General features: G+C 43.5%; 1 protein-coding gene across 1 annotated transcript in view; it reads right to left on the bottom strand.

Annotated features, from left to right (window-relative positions):
- Positions 1-5,867: 5,867 nt before the first annotated feature.
- The window catches only part of kif1ab (kinesin family member 1Ab), a 44,787-nt gene continuing 37,568 nt past the window's right edge, over positions 5,868-13,086 (bottom strand). The window contains 8 exon segments of the mRNA XM_042307863.1: positions 5,868-5,934; positions 6,118-6,236; positions 6,519-6,711; positions 7,001-7,123; positions 10,807-10,913; positions 12,158-12,229; positions 12,423-12,611; positions 12,899-13,044. Coding sequence (XP_042163797.1) covers positions 5,895-5,934; positions 6,118-6,236; positions 6,519-6,711; positions 7,001-7,123; positions 10,807-10,913; positions 12,158-12,229; positions 12,423-12,611; positions 12,899-13,044 — 989 coding nt within the window. The 3' untranslated portion in view covers positions 5,868-5,894.

Raw genomic sequence — 13,086 nt, 5'->3', positions numbered from 1 at the left:
AAATGACCTACAACAATGGAAGGCCTGTCAGACCAACCAGAACAAAGGCATTGAATACTTCTTGGCTCATTGGGTAGCCTTTATGTTGGAGCATCGGAGACATTTATTGGCTGACTGGTTCATCATTATGTTATAGCATAGTAGACATTCATTGGCATCAAGCTGTTGATTGATAGAGATTTGGCTTTGCAGTGATCGGGCCAAAACAAAATGAGTGAGGCTATAGGGAGAACATGTGAAAAAAAGGCATAGCACTAAAGCCAAACACTCACACAATACAATAATGACAATAATAATAATTCCACATATAAACAGGCCATCTTCCCCAATATGTCACACATTACAAAGGCCCTTTAATCCCTGAATTGGGCTGTATCTTTAGGGTCACACTGTCGCAGCAGTCAACCAAACAACTAATCGTTAAGTACACTGAACAAAAATATAAACGCAACATGTAAAGTGTTGGTCCCATGTTTCTTGAGCTAAAATAAAAGATCCCAGAAATGTTCCAAATGCACAGAAAGCTTTTTTCTCTCAAATTTTGTGAGCACATTTGTTTACATCCTTGTTAGTGAGCATTTCTCCTTTGTCAAGATAATCCATCCACCTGACAGGTGTGGCATATCAAGAATCTGATTAAACAGCATGATATTTATAAAGGTGCACCTTGTGCTGGGGATAATAAAAGGCCACTTGAAAATATGCAGTTGTCACAAAACACAATGCCACAGATGTCTCAAGTTTAGTGGGAGCGTGCAATTGGCATACTGACTGCAGGGAATGTCCACCAGAGCTGTTGACAGAGAATGTAATGTTAATTTCTCTACCATAAGCTGCCCCAACATCGTCCAACGTCGTTTTAGATAATTTGGCAGTGCGTCCAACCGGACTCACAACCCCAGACCTACGTGTATGGCGTTGTGTGGGCGACATTGTGAACAGAGTGCCCCGTGATGGCAGTGGGGCTAAGGTATGAGCAGGCATAAGCTACGGACAACAAACACAATTGCATTTTATCAATGGCAATTTAAATGCACAAAATTACCGTGCCGAGATCCTGAGGCTCATTGTGATGACAATTTTTTTAAAGGTATCTGCGGCTAACAGATGCATATCTGTACTCCCAGTCATGTGAAATCCATAGATTGGGGCCTAGTGAATTTATTTAAATTGACTGACTTCCTCAAATGAACTGTAACTCAGTAAAATCAATGATTGTTGCATGTTGTGTTTATATTTTTGTTCAGTATATTTCATTAGTTGAATTAGATGTGTTAGTGCTGGGCTGGAGCAAAAACCTGCACACCATGTGCAGTAGGGGCCCCAGGAACAGGTCTGAACAACACTACATTAGAGACCCTTTTTACACATTTCAAACCAGCACGTCCTAGCATCCTTGTATAAGGTAGGATCTATGAGTTTTAGATGATTGGCGATGCCAGTCAACAAAATCCAGACAAAGGACACAAGCAAATGTTGCATAAGTTCCACATTTATTTCACTTTATTCTGACAAATTGTTTACGTGTCCACAAACATTAGAAGACACTAGAACTCCAACACTCAAAAGATAACGTGAGCACTGAGATGACATCACAGGCCAGTTATTATGGAACGGGGGTTACATCTGTGCGATCAGACCCACCACAGCCAATCAGGTTCATTATTGACAAGACAAGAGCCAATCAAATGACAAGTTCAATGCAGAGTCATTTAGGCGGGCGTTTAGTATACGGGGCTGTTTCTATACAAAGCTGCACTGAGGGGAATAGGGCGTCATTAGCAAGCAGTGAGGGAAAGAGAGAGCAGGGTGAAGAAGAGGCAGATCCACATGCTTGGATCCGGGAAATGTAATGCTACATAAAAAAGCTGTCAAAGCAGTAACAGAATCCATCTGTATTTGTATATATAGCCGGCTCACGGAACTTCAAATGCATCGTTTTAACTTCTTCCTTGAGGATGGAACTTCATATATCCTAGCTGTAAGAAGAACCCTAGTTTTAAGAAGTATCCTAGCGTTAAGAAGTGCCCTAGTTTTAAGAAGCATCCTAGTTTTAAGGAGCATCTTAGTTTAAAGAAGTATCCTAGTTTTAAGAAGTATCCTAGTTTTAATTAGTATCCTAGTTTTAAGAAGTATCCTAGTTTTAATTAGTATCCTAGTTTTAAGAAGTAGAGTTAAGAGTTAGTAGACGCTAAACGCTAAAGCGACAATAGTACAGTTTCAAACAAAACAACATCTCCTTCTTTTGAGGGATAATATTGTAACCCCCAAACAATCTTATGCATTCTGTACATTTTTAATATGATAAATGATGATGTGATAAGTACAATAAATTATACTTGGATGACAATTCAATAGCCCTAATATTCCTTACTCACGTAATCCACCTCCAAATAGAAACAAGAATTCATAAATAACGCTTTCTTTTCTTCCATTGGTCGAGCAGGCAAAATAGCATACGACACACACCAAGATGACCACAACCGGGTCGGCAGGTAGCCTAGTAGTTAAGAGCGTTGGGCCAGTAACCAAAAGATTGCTGGTTTGAATCCCCGAGCCAACAAGGTGAGAAAAAAACATCTATAGATGTGACCTGGAGCAAGGCACTTAACCTTAATTGCTCACGTAAGTCGCTCAGGAAACGAGTGTCTGCTAAATGACTCAAATGTAAAAAAATAAAAAACAGATCCACAATATGAAACCCAGAGATAGGTTGTACATTTAATTAGTTCATAGTAGTTATCTTGTGATAGGTTGTTTTTAAGTTTCAGCATTCTAGAAACAGAAAACAAAGAACCGTGTGATTTTCCACTGAAACCAATCAACTCTCAATTATTGCACTGCAGTATATATGCAATATATTCCTTGTAGGAAGGATATAAGAAGATATGTTCATAATTGAGGATATAAGCGCTTATTAATATTATTTGAGGAACATCATGTGTGAGTATGCCATGTCTTGCATGTTGCTCCCTTGCTGTGGCTATCTGAGCATGCTCTGTAGGTTGGCAGGCCTGAGGCATGCATAAAAACCCAACACTGTGTGTTAGATGGGAGAATTGTGTTTGACCAAAAACACGAACCTCACCATACAAACAAGGAACAACCATAGGACATGATCCAATTGGCTGTCTGGCCATGGCTGGTCTGCTGCACTCACACACGATGTTGCTGTAAACACTAACACTTGGTTTTCAATAAAGCAAAAGGACGTACAAAAGCATAGAACACTCAGACTATGAGACGACAGGCAACTTCAGTTTGAAATTGTCCATCTCCTACGGCTGCTAGACCAAGGTGGCACTGAAGAGTCACTTTGCTTCAGTCGGCAGTGCCACCTTGATTCACTTTGTACTACTCTCGTTTCAGATAGCAGTTTGTGGTCATCTGGGTGTAAAAGAATGGTCACAGCGACAATAAACCACAGCCAAAGTCCCCAGGATGTGCGACTTCATAACATCTACAGGTTCATACTGTATAGGTTTCTGACACAAGCATCAGGCTGTAAAACAGCTATACAAAAGCAAAGCAGAGGAGGTTAGCTGCTACTTTACACAAGAAGCTAGTGTAGCCTATAGACTGTACACATATTAGTCCAAATGGATAGAATCACATGGACACACGGTATCAATATTAGGTTCATAGCATCAGAGTAAATAAAAGCTTGCTTCAATACATGTAACATTGAGCTGATGTGGTGGACGTCAACGATACTAAAGCGTGGATTGGATGAAAAACAGGAAAGAGAGAGAGCAAAGTGGAGAAAGGGAGGCACTACCTGGTGCATAGCGATGCACTTTCAGACCACTCCACTGGTGGAAAAAAGGTCAAAAACATCCCACTAACTTATCAATAGAGTATAATCACAGGGTTCTTTTAAATTATTCAATGTACTGCAACCCACCAGCATAGAACACAAAGCAACCCACCACCATAGAAGGCAAAGTAACCCACCACCATAGAAGGCAAAGTAACCCACCACCATAGAACGCAATAAACATCCTCTTGCTGGAGAGGAGCCATTCTTAGTGTATCCACGTGGAATATTTAACTTATAAACAGACATTCAGGGCCAATAGCAGAATTGTAGATATTACATTAATATCTCACTAAAACCTAGGAGACATTTTTTCAAGTCTACATGACAGAGGATATCTTCACTATTTTAAATAGATTGGACTGCTTTGGTTAAAAACAACTGAGTGAATGGGACAGACATCAACTCAAGAGAATATAATGCAACAATAAAGTGCCATGCGACAAAACTGGTCAGTGATCCCACACAAATAAATTAAACTGGTCAGTGATCCCACACAAATAAATTAAACTGGTCAGTGATCCCACACAAATACATTAAACTGGTCAGTGATCCCACACAAATAAATTAAACTGGTCAGTGATCCCACACAAATAAATTAAACTGGTCAGTGATCCCACACAAATAAATTAAACTGGTCAGTGATCACACACAAATACATTAAACTGGTCAGTGATCCCACACAAATAAATTAAACTGGTCAGTGATCCCACACAAATACATTAAACTGGTCAGTGATCCCACACAAATAAATTAAACTGGTCAGTGATCCCACACAAATAAATTAAACTGGTCAGTGATCCCACACAAATACATTAAAAATACAAATAAATTAAACTGGTCAGTGATCCCACACAAATACATTAAACTGGTCAGTGATCCCACACAAATAAATTAAACTGGTCAGTGATCCCACACAAATAAATTAAACTGGTCAGTGATCCCACACAAATACATTTAACCGGTCAGTGATCCCACACAAATAAATTTAACTGGTCAGTGATATATAAATTAAAACTAAAATAACAAATAAATAATATATATACACAAAGAATATGTAAACGGTCAAGGACACATTGCTCTCCAGTGTGAGTCAGGCAGGTGGCGTATTATATTGCCTAATGCTCTACAAACATGTTACTATGAAATGTCAACACAGTGAACTCGTCATTCTCCAAGCATGGAAGGCAAAGAGTCATCCTATTGCCCTATCATATCCCCATTACCCTAATCTGTCCATTACATTATCCAACTATTACAGTACCCCACTTCTATCCCACTGTATACTGTCCAAATCCTGGATATATCACGTTCATCCTAGACTGTCTAAAACCTTGGATATATCACGTTCATCCTAGACTGACTAAAACCTTGGATACAAAACAGATGCAACGACAACGAGTTCCAGTTTGCGACTGGCAGCCATTTCAACATGAGGTAAATGTGGATATGCTGTTTTAACATGAGAACACACACACAGAAACAGATATCTCTTATGAGAGGACTAGAAAAGGGAATATACCATGTCACCATTAATATTTTCTTATCAGTCTACAGTGTTTATAAGAAATACATGAGTGGTTTTGATCTGGGGTATAATGTACAGTCAGAGTGGGGCGGTAGTAAGTAGCAGGCCATTGGAACTGATAACAACTTGGACTAAGACTTATACACTATAATGTTTCTCTTTGTTTGGATAAACCCTATGGGGACTGTTAGCATGTTAGATAACGGTAAAGTTTACGTGCACATGACAATGGGGCGTGTCACAACCAGGCACAATACAGCCAGCAGGGGTAAGCCCCACTACACAGGCTCGGGTTGTTAGTTAAGTCTTACATGGGTATTAAGGGTGTTTGATGGGTAGTTTAAACTGTGCATGTTCCAGGTAACCAGGAAGAGGCTTCAAATAGGGCTTCAGCTGGGATGGTTTTAAGTGCAGTTTGGGAAAGTATCAGCGACAGGATGGAGCACTGTTAGGACAGGGAGAGCTGTTTAGATGAGCTGTATACAGGAGAGGGTCAGTGGAGCTTTGAGATTGTATTTTTCTCCCCCCTCCCGTGTGGGTTCCTCTCTCTCACATCCTTGGGCCTGACTTTCTTCTGGAGAGCTTAGACCTTGGGGAGGGAGGGAAAAGAGGAGAGGGTTAATGTTTGACTGAAAATGATCGGGGGGAGACAGTGAATTTGAATTAGAAATTAGCAAGTAACCTGGTATTACACAAAAAATAACATTTTGAGGAGGGGTTTTCATTGATGAACACGAGGTAACAATGTTGAGGCAGTGAGGGGTTACTATACCTGATAGTTCCGGCGAGCAGGGGGTTAAAAGCATACAGCCAGTCGTGCATCTCCTTGTCATTACTGGCCTGAAGAAGTATTCCACGATGCTCGGTGCACACTGCAAATGTGTTTGGAGTCTAAAAGCAGAAATTATTTAGATCACTAAAAGGATCTGGTAAATTAACTACAATTGGACAGATACAGGAAATTAATTTATTATCCATTTTTAAAAAATATATTTGTCTATAAACAAAAAATATATCCAAGAAGTACATTCCAACAAACATATTAGTGGTATACTGTATTTTTGGTATATCCATTGTATATTTGTAATATATGAGTGATTTATTTGTAAAATGTATATGGTATATTTTTAATATATTTCTGAAATATTTGGAAGAGGTTTCTGTCAGTCCTACCCGGAGCAGAGTCTGCTTGTCCTCGCTGTATTCCACCTGGGCAGAGGAGAGGTTGATGACAGCGCGCTCCACATTGTCCCTCTCGTTGCGGTACAGGTAGACGTAGGGCCGGCGTACCACCACGTAGCGCTTCACCCAGCCACTGGTGTGGGGCTCCAGGAAGTGCAGGTAGCCTTTCTTCGACACGATGGGGCTGCAGCCCAGGGGAGATAGAAGGACAGTTATATTTCACTTATATATGAAGTAAAAATCATATTTTCTTATTTATTGTTGATTTAGTAGAAATACAGCCCATCTGAATAACTTAAGTATTGCTCATATATTTTTTCATCTTTATAGTGATTCCAAACAATTAATCTAGCAGAGATATATCATAATTTTCCCCAATATCAAACTGTAGGACTCGTCTGACCTCTATGGAATCCTGTACAGCAGTCTAGTCCTAGCTGAAATCGCTAAGCCCCAGAATGGTCTGGTCTCACCTGACGCGGATCTCCTGGATGTCAGGGACGAAAGTGCAGCCTCTACCCGGGATCCTCTTCCTATCTACAGGGCTGAAGGGGTCCAGGTCTGGGGTTGAAGCTCCAGAGCTGGGCTCAATGTGTCTGCAGACCAGAGATAATGTTCCATCAATGTTCTCAAACATTCTCTGTGCTTTCTCAATGTTCTATCAATGCCCTTTTAACAAAGCTCTTTCTACAAAGCGAATGAAATTTATTTGCATATACAGAGCATTTGGAAAGTATTCAGACCCCTTGACTGTTTCCACATTTTGTTACGTTACCGCCTCATTCTAAAATTGATTAAATCATGTTTTCCCCTCATCAATCTACACACAATACCCCATAATGACAACGCAAAACAGGTTTTTAGAACTTTTTGCAAATGTATAAAAATAAAAAAATGAAATTTCACATTTACATAATTATTCAGGCCCTTTACTCAGTACTTTGTTGAAGCACCTTTGGCAGCGATTACAGCCTTGAGTATTCTTGGGTATGACGCTACAACTTCGGGAGTATTTCGGGAGTTTCTCCCATTCTTCTCTGCAGATCCTCTCATGCTCTGTGGGGAGCTTTTTTCAGGTCTCTCCAGAGATGTTCGATCGGGTTCAAGTCCGGGCTCTGGCTGGGCCACTCAAGGACAGTCAGAGACTTGTCCCGCAGTTACTCCTGCGTTTTCTTGGCTGTGTGCTTAGGGTCATTGTCCTGTTGGAAGGTGAACCTTCGCCCTAGTCTGAGGTCCTGAGCGCTCTGGAGCAGGTTTTCATCAAGGATCTCTCTGCACTTTGCTCTGTTCATCTTGCCCTCGATACTGACTCGTCTCCCAGTCCCTGCAACTGAAAAACATCCCCAGAGCATGATGCTGCTACCACCATGCTTCACCGTAGGGATGGTGCCAGGTTTCCTCCAGATGTGACGCTTGGTAATCAGGCCAAAGAGTTCAAACTTGGTTTCATCAGACCAGAGAATCTTGTTTCTCATGGTCTGAGAGTCCTTTAGGTGCCTTTTGGCAAACACCAAGCGGGATTTCATGTGCCTTTTACTGAGGAGTGGCTTCTGTCTGGCCACTCTACCATAAAGGCCTGATTGGTGGAGTGCTGCAGAGATGGTTGTCCTTCTGTAAGTTTCTCCCATCTCCACAGAGGAACTCTGGAGCTCTGTCCGAGGGACCATCGGGTTCTTGGTCACCTCCCTGACCAAGGCCCTTCTCCCCCGATTGCTCAGTGTGGCCGGGCAGCCAGCTCTAGGAGAGTCTTGGTGGTTCCAAACTTCTTCCATTTACGAATGATGGAGGCCACTGTGTTCTTGGGGACCTTCAATGCTGCATACATTTTTTGTGCCCTTTCCCAGATCTGTGCCTCGAAACAATCCTGTCTCGAAGCTCATGGCTTGGTTTTTGCTCTGACATGCACTGTCAACGGTGGGAACTTATAGACAATCTTATATAGATGATCGATGGTGCTCAATTTTGAGTCTCATTTAAAAAAAAAAGATTTCACCTTTATTTAACCAGGTAGGCTAGTTGAGAACAAGTTCTCATTTGCAACTGCGACCTGGCCAAGATAAAGCATAGCAGTGTGAACAGACAACACAGAGTTACACATGGAGTAAACAATTAACAAGTCAATAACACAGTAGAAAAAAAAGAAAAAAAGAGTCTATATACATTGTGTGCAAAAGGCATGAGGAGGTAGGCGAATGATTACAATTTTGCAGATTAACACTGGAATGATAAATGATCAGATGGTCATGTACAGGTAGAGATATTGGTGTGCAAAAGAGCAGAAAAGTAAATAAAGAAAAACAGTATGGGGATGAGGTAGGTAAAAATGGGTGGGCTAATTTACCGATAGACTATGTACAGCTGCAGCGATCGGTTAGCTGCTCAGATAGCAGATGTTTGAAGTTGGTGAGGGAGATAAAAGTCTCCAACTTCAGCGATTTTTGCAATTCGTTCCAGTCACAGGCAGCAGAGAACTGGAACGAAAGGCGGCCAAATGAGGTGTTGGCTTTAGGGATGATCAGTGAGATACACCTGCTGGAGCGCGTGCTACGGATGGGTGTTGCCATCGTGACCAGTGAACTGAGATAAGGCGGAGCTTTACCTAGCATGGACTTGTAGATGACCTGGAGCCAGTGGGTCTGGCGACGAATATGTAGCGAAGGCCAGCCGACTAGAGCATACAAGTCGCAGTGGTGGGTGGTATAAGGTGCTTTAGTGACAAAACGGATGGCACTGTGATAAACTGCATCCAGTTTGCTGAGTAGAGTGTTGGAAGCAATTTTGTAGATGACATCGCCGAAGTCGAGGATCGGTAGGATAGTCAGTTTCACTAGGGTAAGTTTGGCGGCGTGAGTGAAGGAGGCTTTGTTGCGGAATAGAAAGCCGACTCTTGATTTGATTTTCGATTGGAGATGTTTGATATGAGTCTGGAAGGAGAGTTTACAGTCTAGCCAGACACCTAGGTACTTATAGATGTCCACATATTCAAGGTCGGAACCATCCAGGGTGGTGATGCTGGTCAGGCGTGCGGGTGCAGGCAGCGAACGGTTGAAAAGCATGCATTTGGTTTTAATAGCGTTTAAGAGCAGTTGGATGCCACGGAAGGAGTGTTGTATGGCATTGAAGCTCGTTTGGAGGTTAGATAGCACAGTGTCCAAGGACCGGCCGGAAGTATATAGAATGGTGTCGTCTGCGTAGAGGTGGATCAGGGAATCGCCCGCAGCAAGAGCAACATCATTGATATATACAGAGAAAAGAGTCGGCCCGAGGATTGAACCCTGTGGCACCCCCATAGAGACTGCCAGAGGACCGGACAGCATGCCCTCCGATTTTACACACTGAACTCTGTCTGCAAAGTAATTGGTGAACCAGGCAAGGCAGTCATCCGAAAAACCGAGGCTACTGAGTCTGCCGATAAGAATATGGTGATTGACAGAGTCGAAAGCCTTGGCAAGGTCGATGAAGACGGCTGCACAGTACTGTCTTTTATCGATGGAGGTTATGATATCGTTTAGTACCTTGAGCGTGGCTGAGGTGCACCCGTGACCGGAAACCAGATTGCACAGCGGAGAAGGTACGGTGGGATTCGAGATGGTCAGTGACCTGTTTGTTGACTTGGCTTTCGAGGACCTTAGATAGGCAGGGCAGGATGGATATAGGTCTGTAACAGTTTGGGTCCAGGGTGTCTCCCCCTTTGAAGAGGGGGATGACTGCGGCAGCTTTCCAATCCTTGGGGATCTCAGACGATATGAAAGAGAGGTTGAACAGGCTGGTAATAGGGGTTGCGACAATGGCGGCGGATAGTTTCAGAAATAGAGGGCCCAGATTGTCAAGTCCAGCTGATTTGTACGGGTCCAGGTTTTGCAGCTCTTTCAGAACATCTGCTATCTGGATTTGGGTAAAGGAGAACCTGGAGAGGCTTGGGCGAGTAGCTGCGGGGGGGTCGGAGCTGTTGGCCGAGGTTGGAGTAGCCAGGCGGAAGGCATGGCCAGCTGTTGAGAAATGCTCATAGCAAATGGTGTGAATAATAATGTAAATAAGATATTTATGTTTCTTATTTTTTATAATTATTTCTAAAAAACAGTTTTCATGTTGTCATTATGGGGGTGTGGGTAGATTGATAAGGAAAAACATTTATTTAATCAATTTTAGAATAAGGCTGTAACATAACAGAATGTGAAAAAAGTCAAGGGGTCTGAATACTTTCCGTATCCTACTTGTCAACAGCAGGTCTGGGGTGAATAAAATGGGAGTGAGGGGTGACAGTTGAAAGGACACATACCTGATGTCATAATGTCCCTCCACCAATGAGGGGCAAGTAGAGGACGGCGTTAGCGTGCTCAGACCAGAAGAGGACGGTGACATCAGCGACGCTGACATCTCAGACAGCTGAAACACGTACACACAAGCATACACAGATAATCACACACACACACATACAAACAAACATGAACATATACACACACAAAATAAGCACACACAAACACGCACATACAATGACACCATTATTCATTCATCAACAGTTCCCCTGTATTGCATTTGGAGGGTCGGCAAGGTCTATGACAGAATCTGATACTCATCAAGTCATCCGATGAGGTCATGAGAGGACATGTGTTTCAGCCCCAGGCTTTGGTAACACATGTAGAGACAACATGCTGTAGTAGGGACAGAGAAGCCTGACATTCTCTGAGACGGGGGTGGGAGGAGAGGGGGGTTGGAGGAGAGGGGGCTAGGGGTGAGAATGAGAACATTTGTAGGTTGGGTGAAGGATTCCATAGAACAGAAGTAAATGGAAAAGATGGGACCTCGGGGGATGGGGTTGACGAGTGATGATGGGCAACTGAATATTCATTCATTCATTAAGAGAAGTGAATAAGGTAGTTATTTTGTTTTAATGTTAAGTTCTTCATTCGAATGTATTTCCTTGTTAGAATTCAGTTTTTTGTTAGAGTTTAGTTCTTTGTTTAACAAATAAGCAAATGATCAGAAAGGCTGCGTGTGTTAACTAGACAGGGGATCAGGAGAGAAAGGATGTAGATGACAGATGTCTTGGGTGGGATCAGTGAGAATCGGCTGGAATCTATAGGGGGCACGTTTGATGGTATACAAAGTGCTTTGGGCTAGGGGCTGGCTGGGTAAAAGTATCATGCACGGTGTACTGTAAGTTGGTTATAAAGTGGGTTAACAGGCCTGGGGGCTGGGTTCTGTAAGTGAGTTATAGAGGGGGTTAAAGGGCCTGGGGGCTGGGTTCTGTAAGTGGGTGGGTTAGGCCTGGGAGCTGGGTTCTGGAGTTAACAGGCCTGGGGCTGGGTTCTGTAAGTGGGTTATAGAGGGGGTTAACAGGCCTGGGGGCCTGGGGGCTGGGTTCTGTAAGTGGGTTATAGAGGGGTTTAACAGGCCTGGGGGCTGGGTTCTGTAAGTGGGTTATAGAGGGGGTTAACAGGCCTGGGGGCTGGGTTCTGTAAGTGGGTTATAGAGGGGATTAAAGGGCCTGGGTTCTGTAAGTGGGTTATAGAGGGGATTAAAGGGCCTGGGTTCTGTAAGTGGGTTATAGAGTGGGTTAAAGGGCCTCGGGGCTGGGTTCTGTAAGTGGGTTATAGAGGGGGTTAACAGGCCTGGGGGCTGGGGCTCACCTTGCTCTCACTGGCACTGCTGCTCACCTGGCTGTACTCCCTGTTGAATGTATGCATGAGCAACCGCAGACACTGAGACCGCAGGAGGAGGAGAGGAGGAGAAGAGGAGAGGAGGAGCAGAAAAATGTATTATTACTACTAATAATCACAACAATTAAAAGTCCAAAAAAGAGAGTGAACCAGAAAGTGTTCTGGCAAGCAAGCGTTGTATTAGGAGCTCCAAGGTAGGCCTGGTTCCTAATAGAAGCCAGGGACTTGTAGTCACCTTGGCAGCCAGCTCCCTTTGCCTCTGGCTGGGGCTTTCCAGGGCGGGACTGCCCCCGGGGCTGTAGCTGAGGATGGGGCTCTTGGCAAAGTCGCTGATGTCGCCACTCTTGCAGAGCGCGTCCTGCCCCGCGGCCAGGGTGGCCTCTAGTTTCTCCCGCAGCAGCAGGTAGTGCCTGGTCTTCTCTACCTGTAGTGACACACACAGAGAAACTGAGTCTCTGGCACAAAATGGCCACTGTCCATTATCCAGGTGAGTGACTCATTGGTGAGTAGTACCCCCACACAATACTATTTTGAAAACAGCTACTGTTTATGAATGGAAACATAATTGATTACTTGTTATTCAGACCACATTTCATTGGCAAAGTATTGTTTGTTTATTTCATTCATTCATTGACTAACTATCACACTTGACTCCACCCCTCTGAATTCTGGCCCACCCATCCTACAGACCCTACCAATCCAAGGCCTCACCTCCTGCAGCAGGCTGAGTTTCTCCAGCTCCCACTGGTGGTCCAGGATGAGGCTGTCGCTACGGGGCCTCCACCCAGCCAGGTTCTCCTCTCCACGGACGTACGCCACTGAGGTGTCCAAGACACGCCTGCGCCGCCGCTGCATGCCTGAGGGTAAAAAATTGTAAAAAGGGGAATGGTAGGGGACGC

Source organism: Oncorhynchus tshawytscha, linkage group LG28 (assembly GCF_018296145.1).
Source record: "Oncorhynchus tshawytscha isolate Ot180627B linkage group LG28, Otsh_v2.0, whole genome shotgun sequence".
NCBI classification, from domain to species: Eukaryota; Metazoa; Chordata; class Actinopteri; order Salmoniformes; family Salmonidae; genus Oncorhynchus; species Oncorhynchus tshawytscha.
Note: the sequence above shows the minus strand (reverse complement) of the source record. Positions and strands in the feature narration are given on the sequence as shown.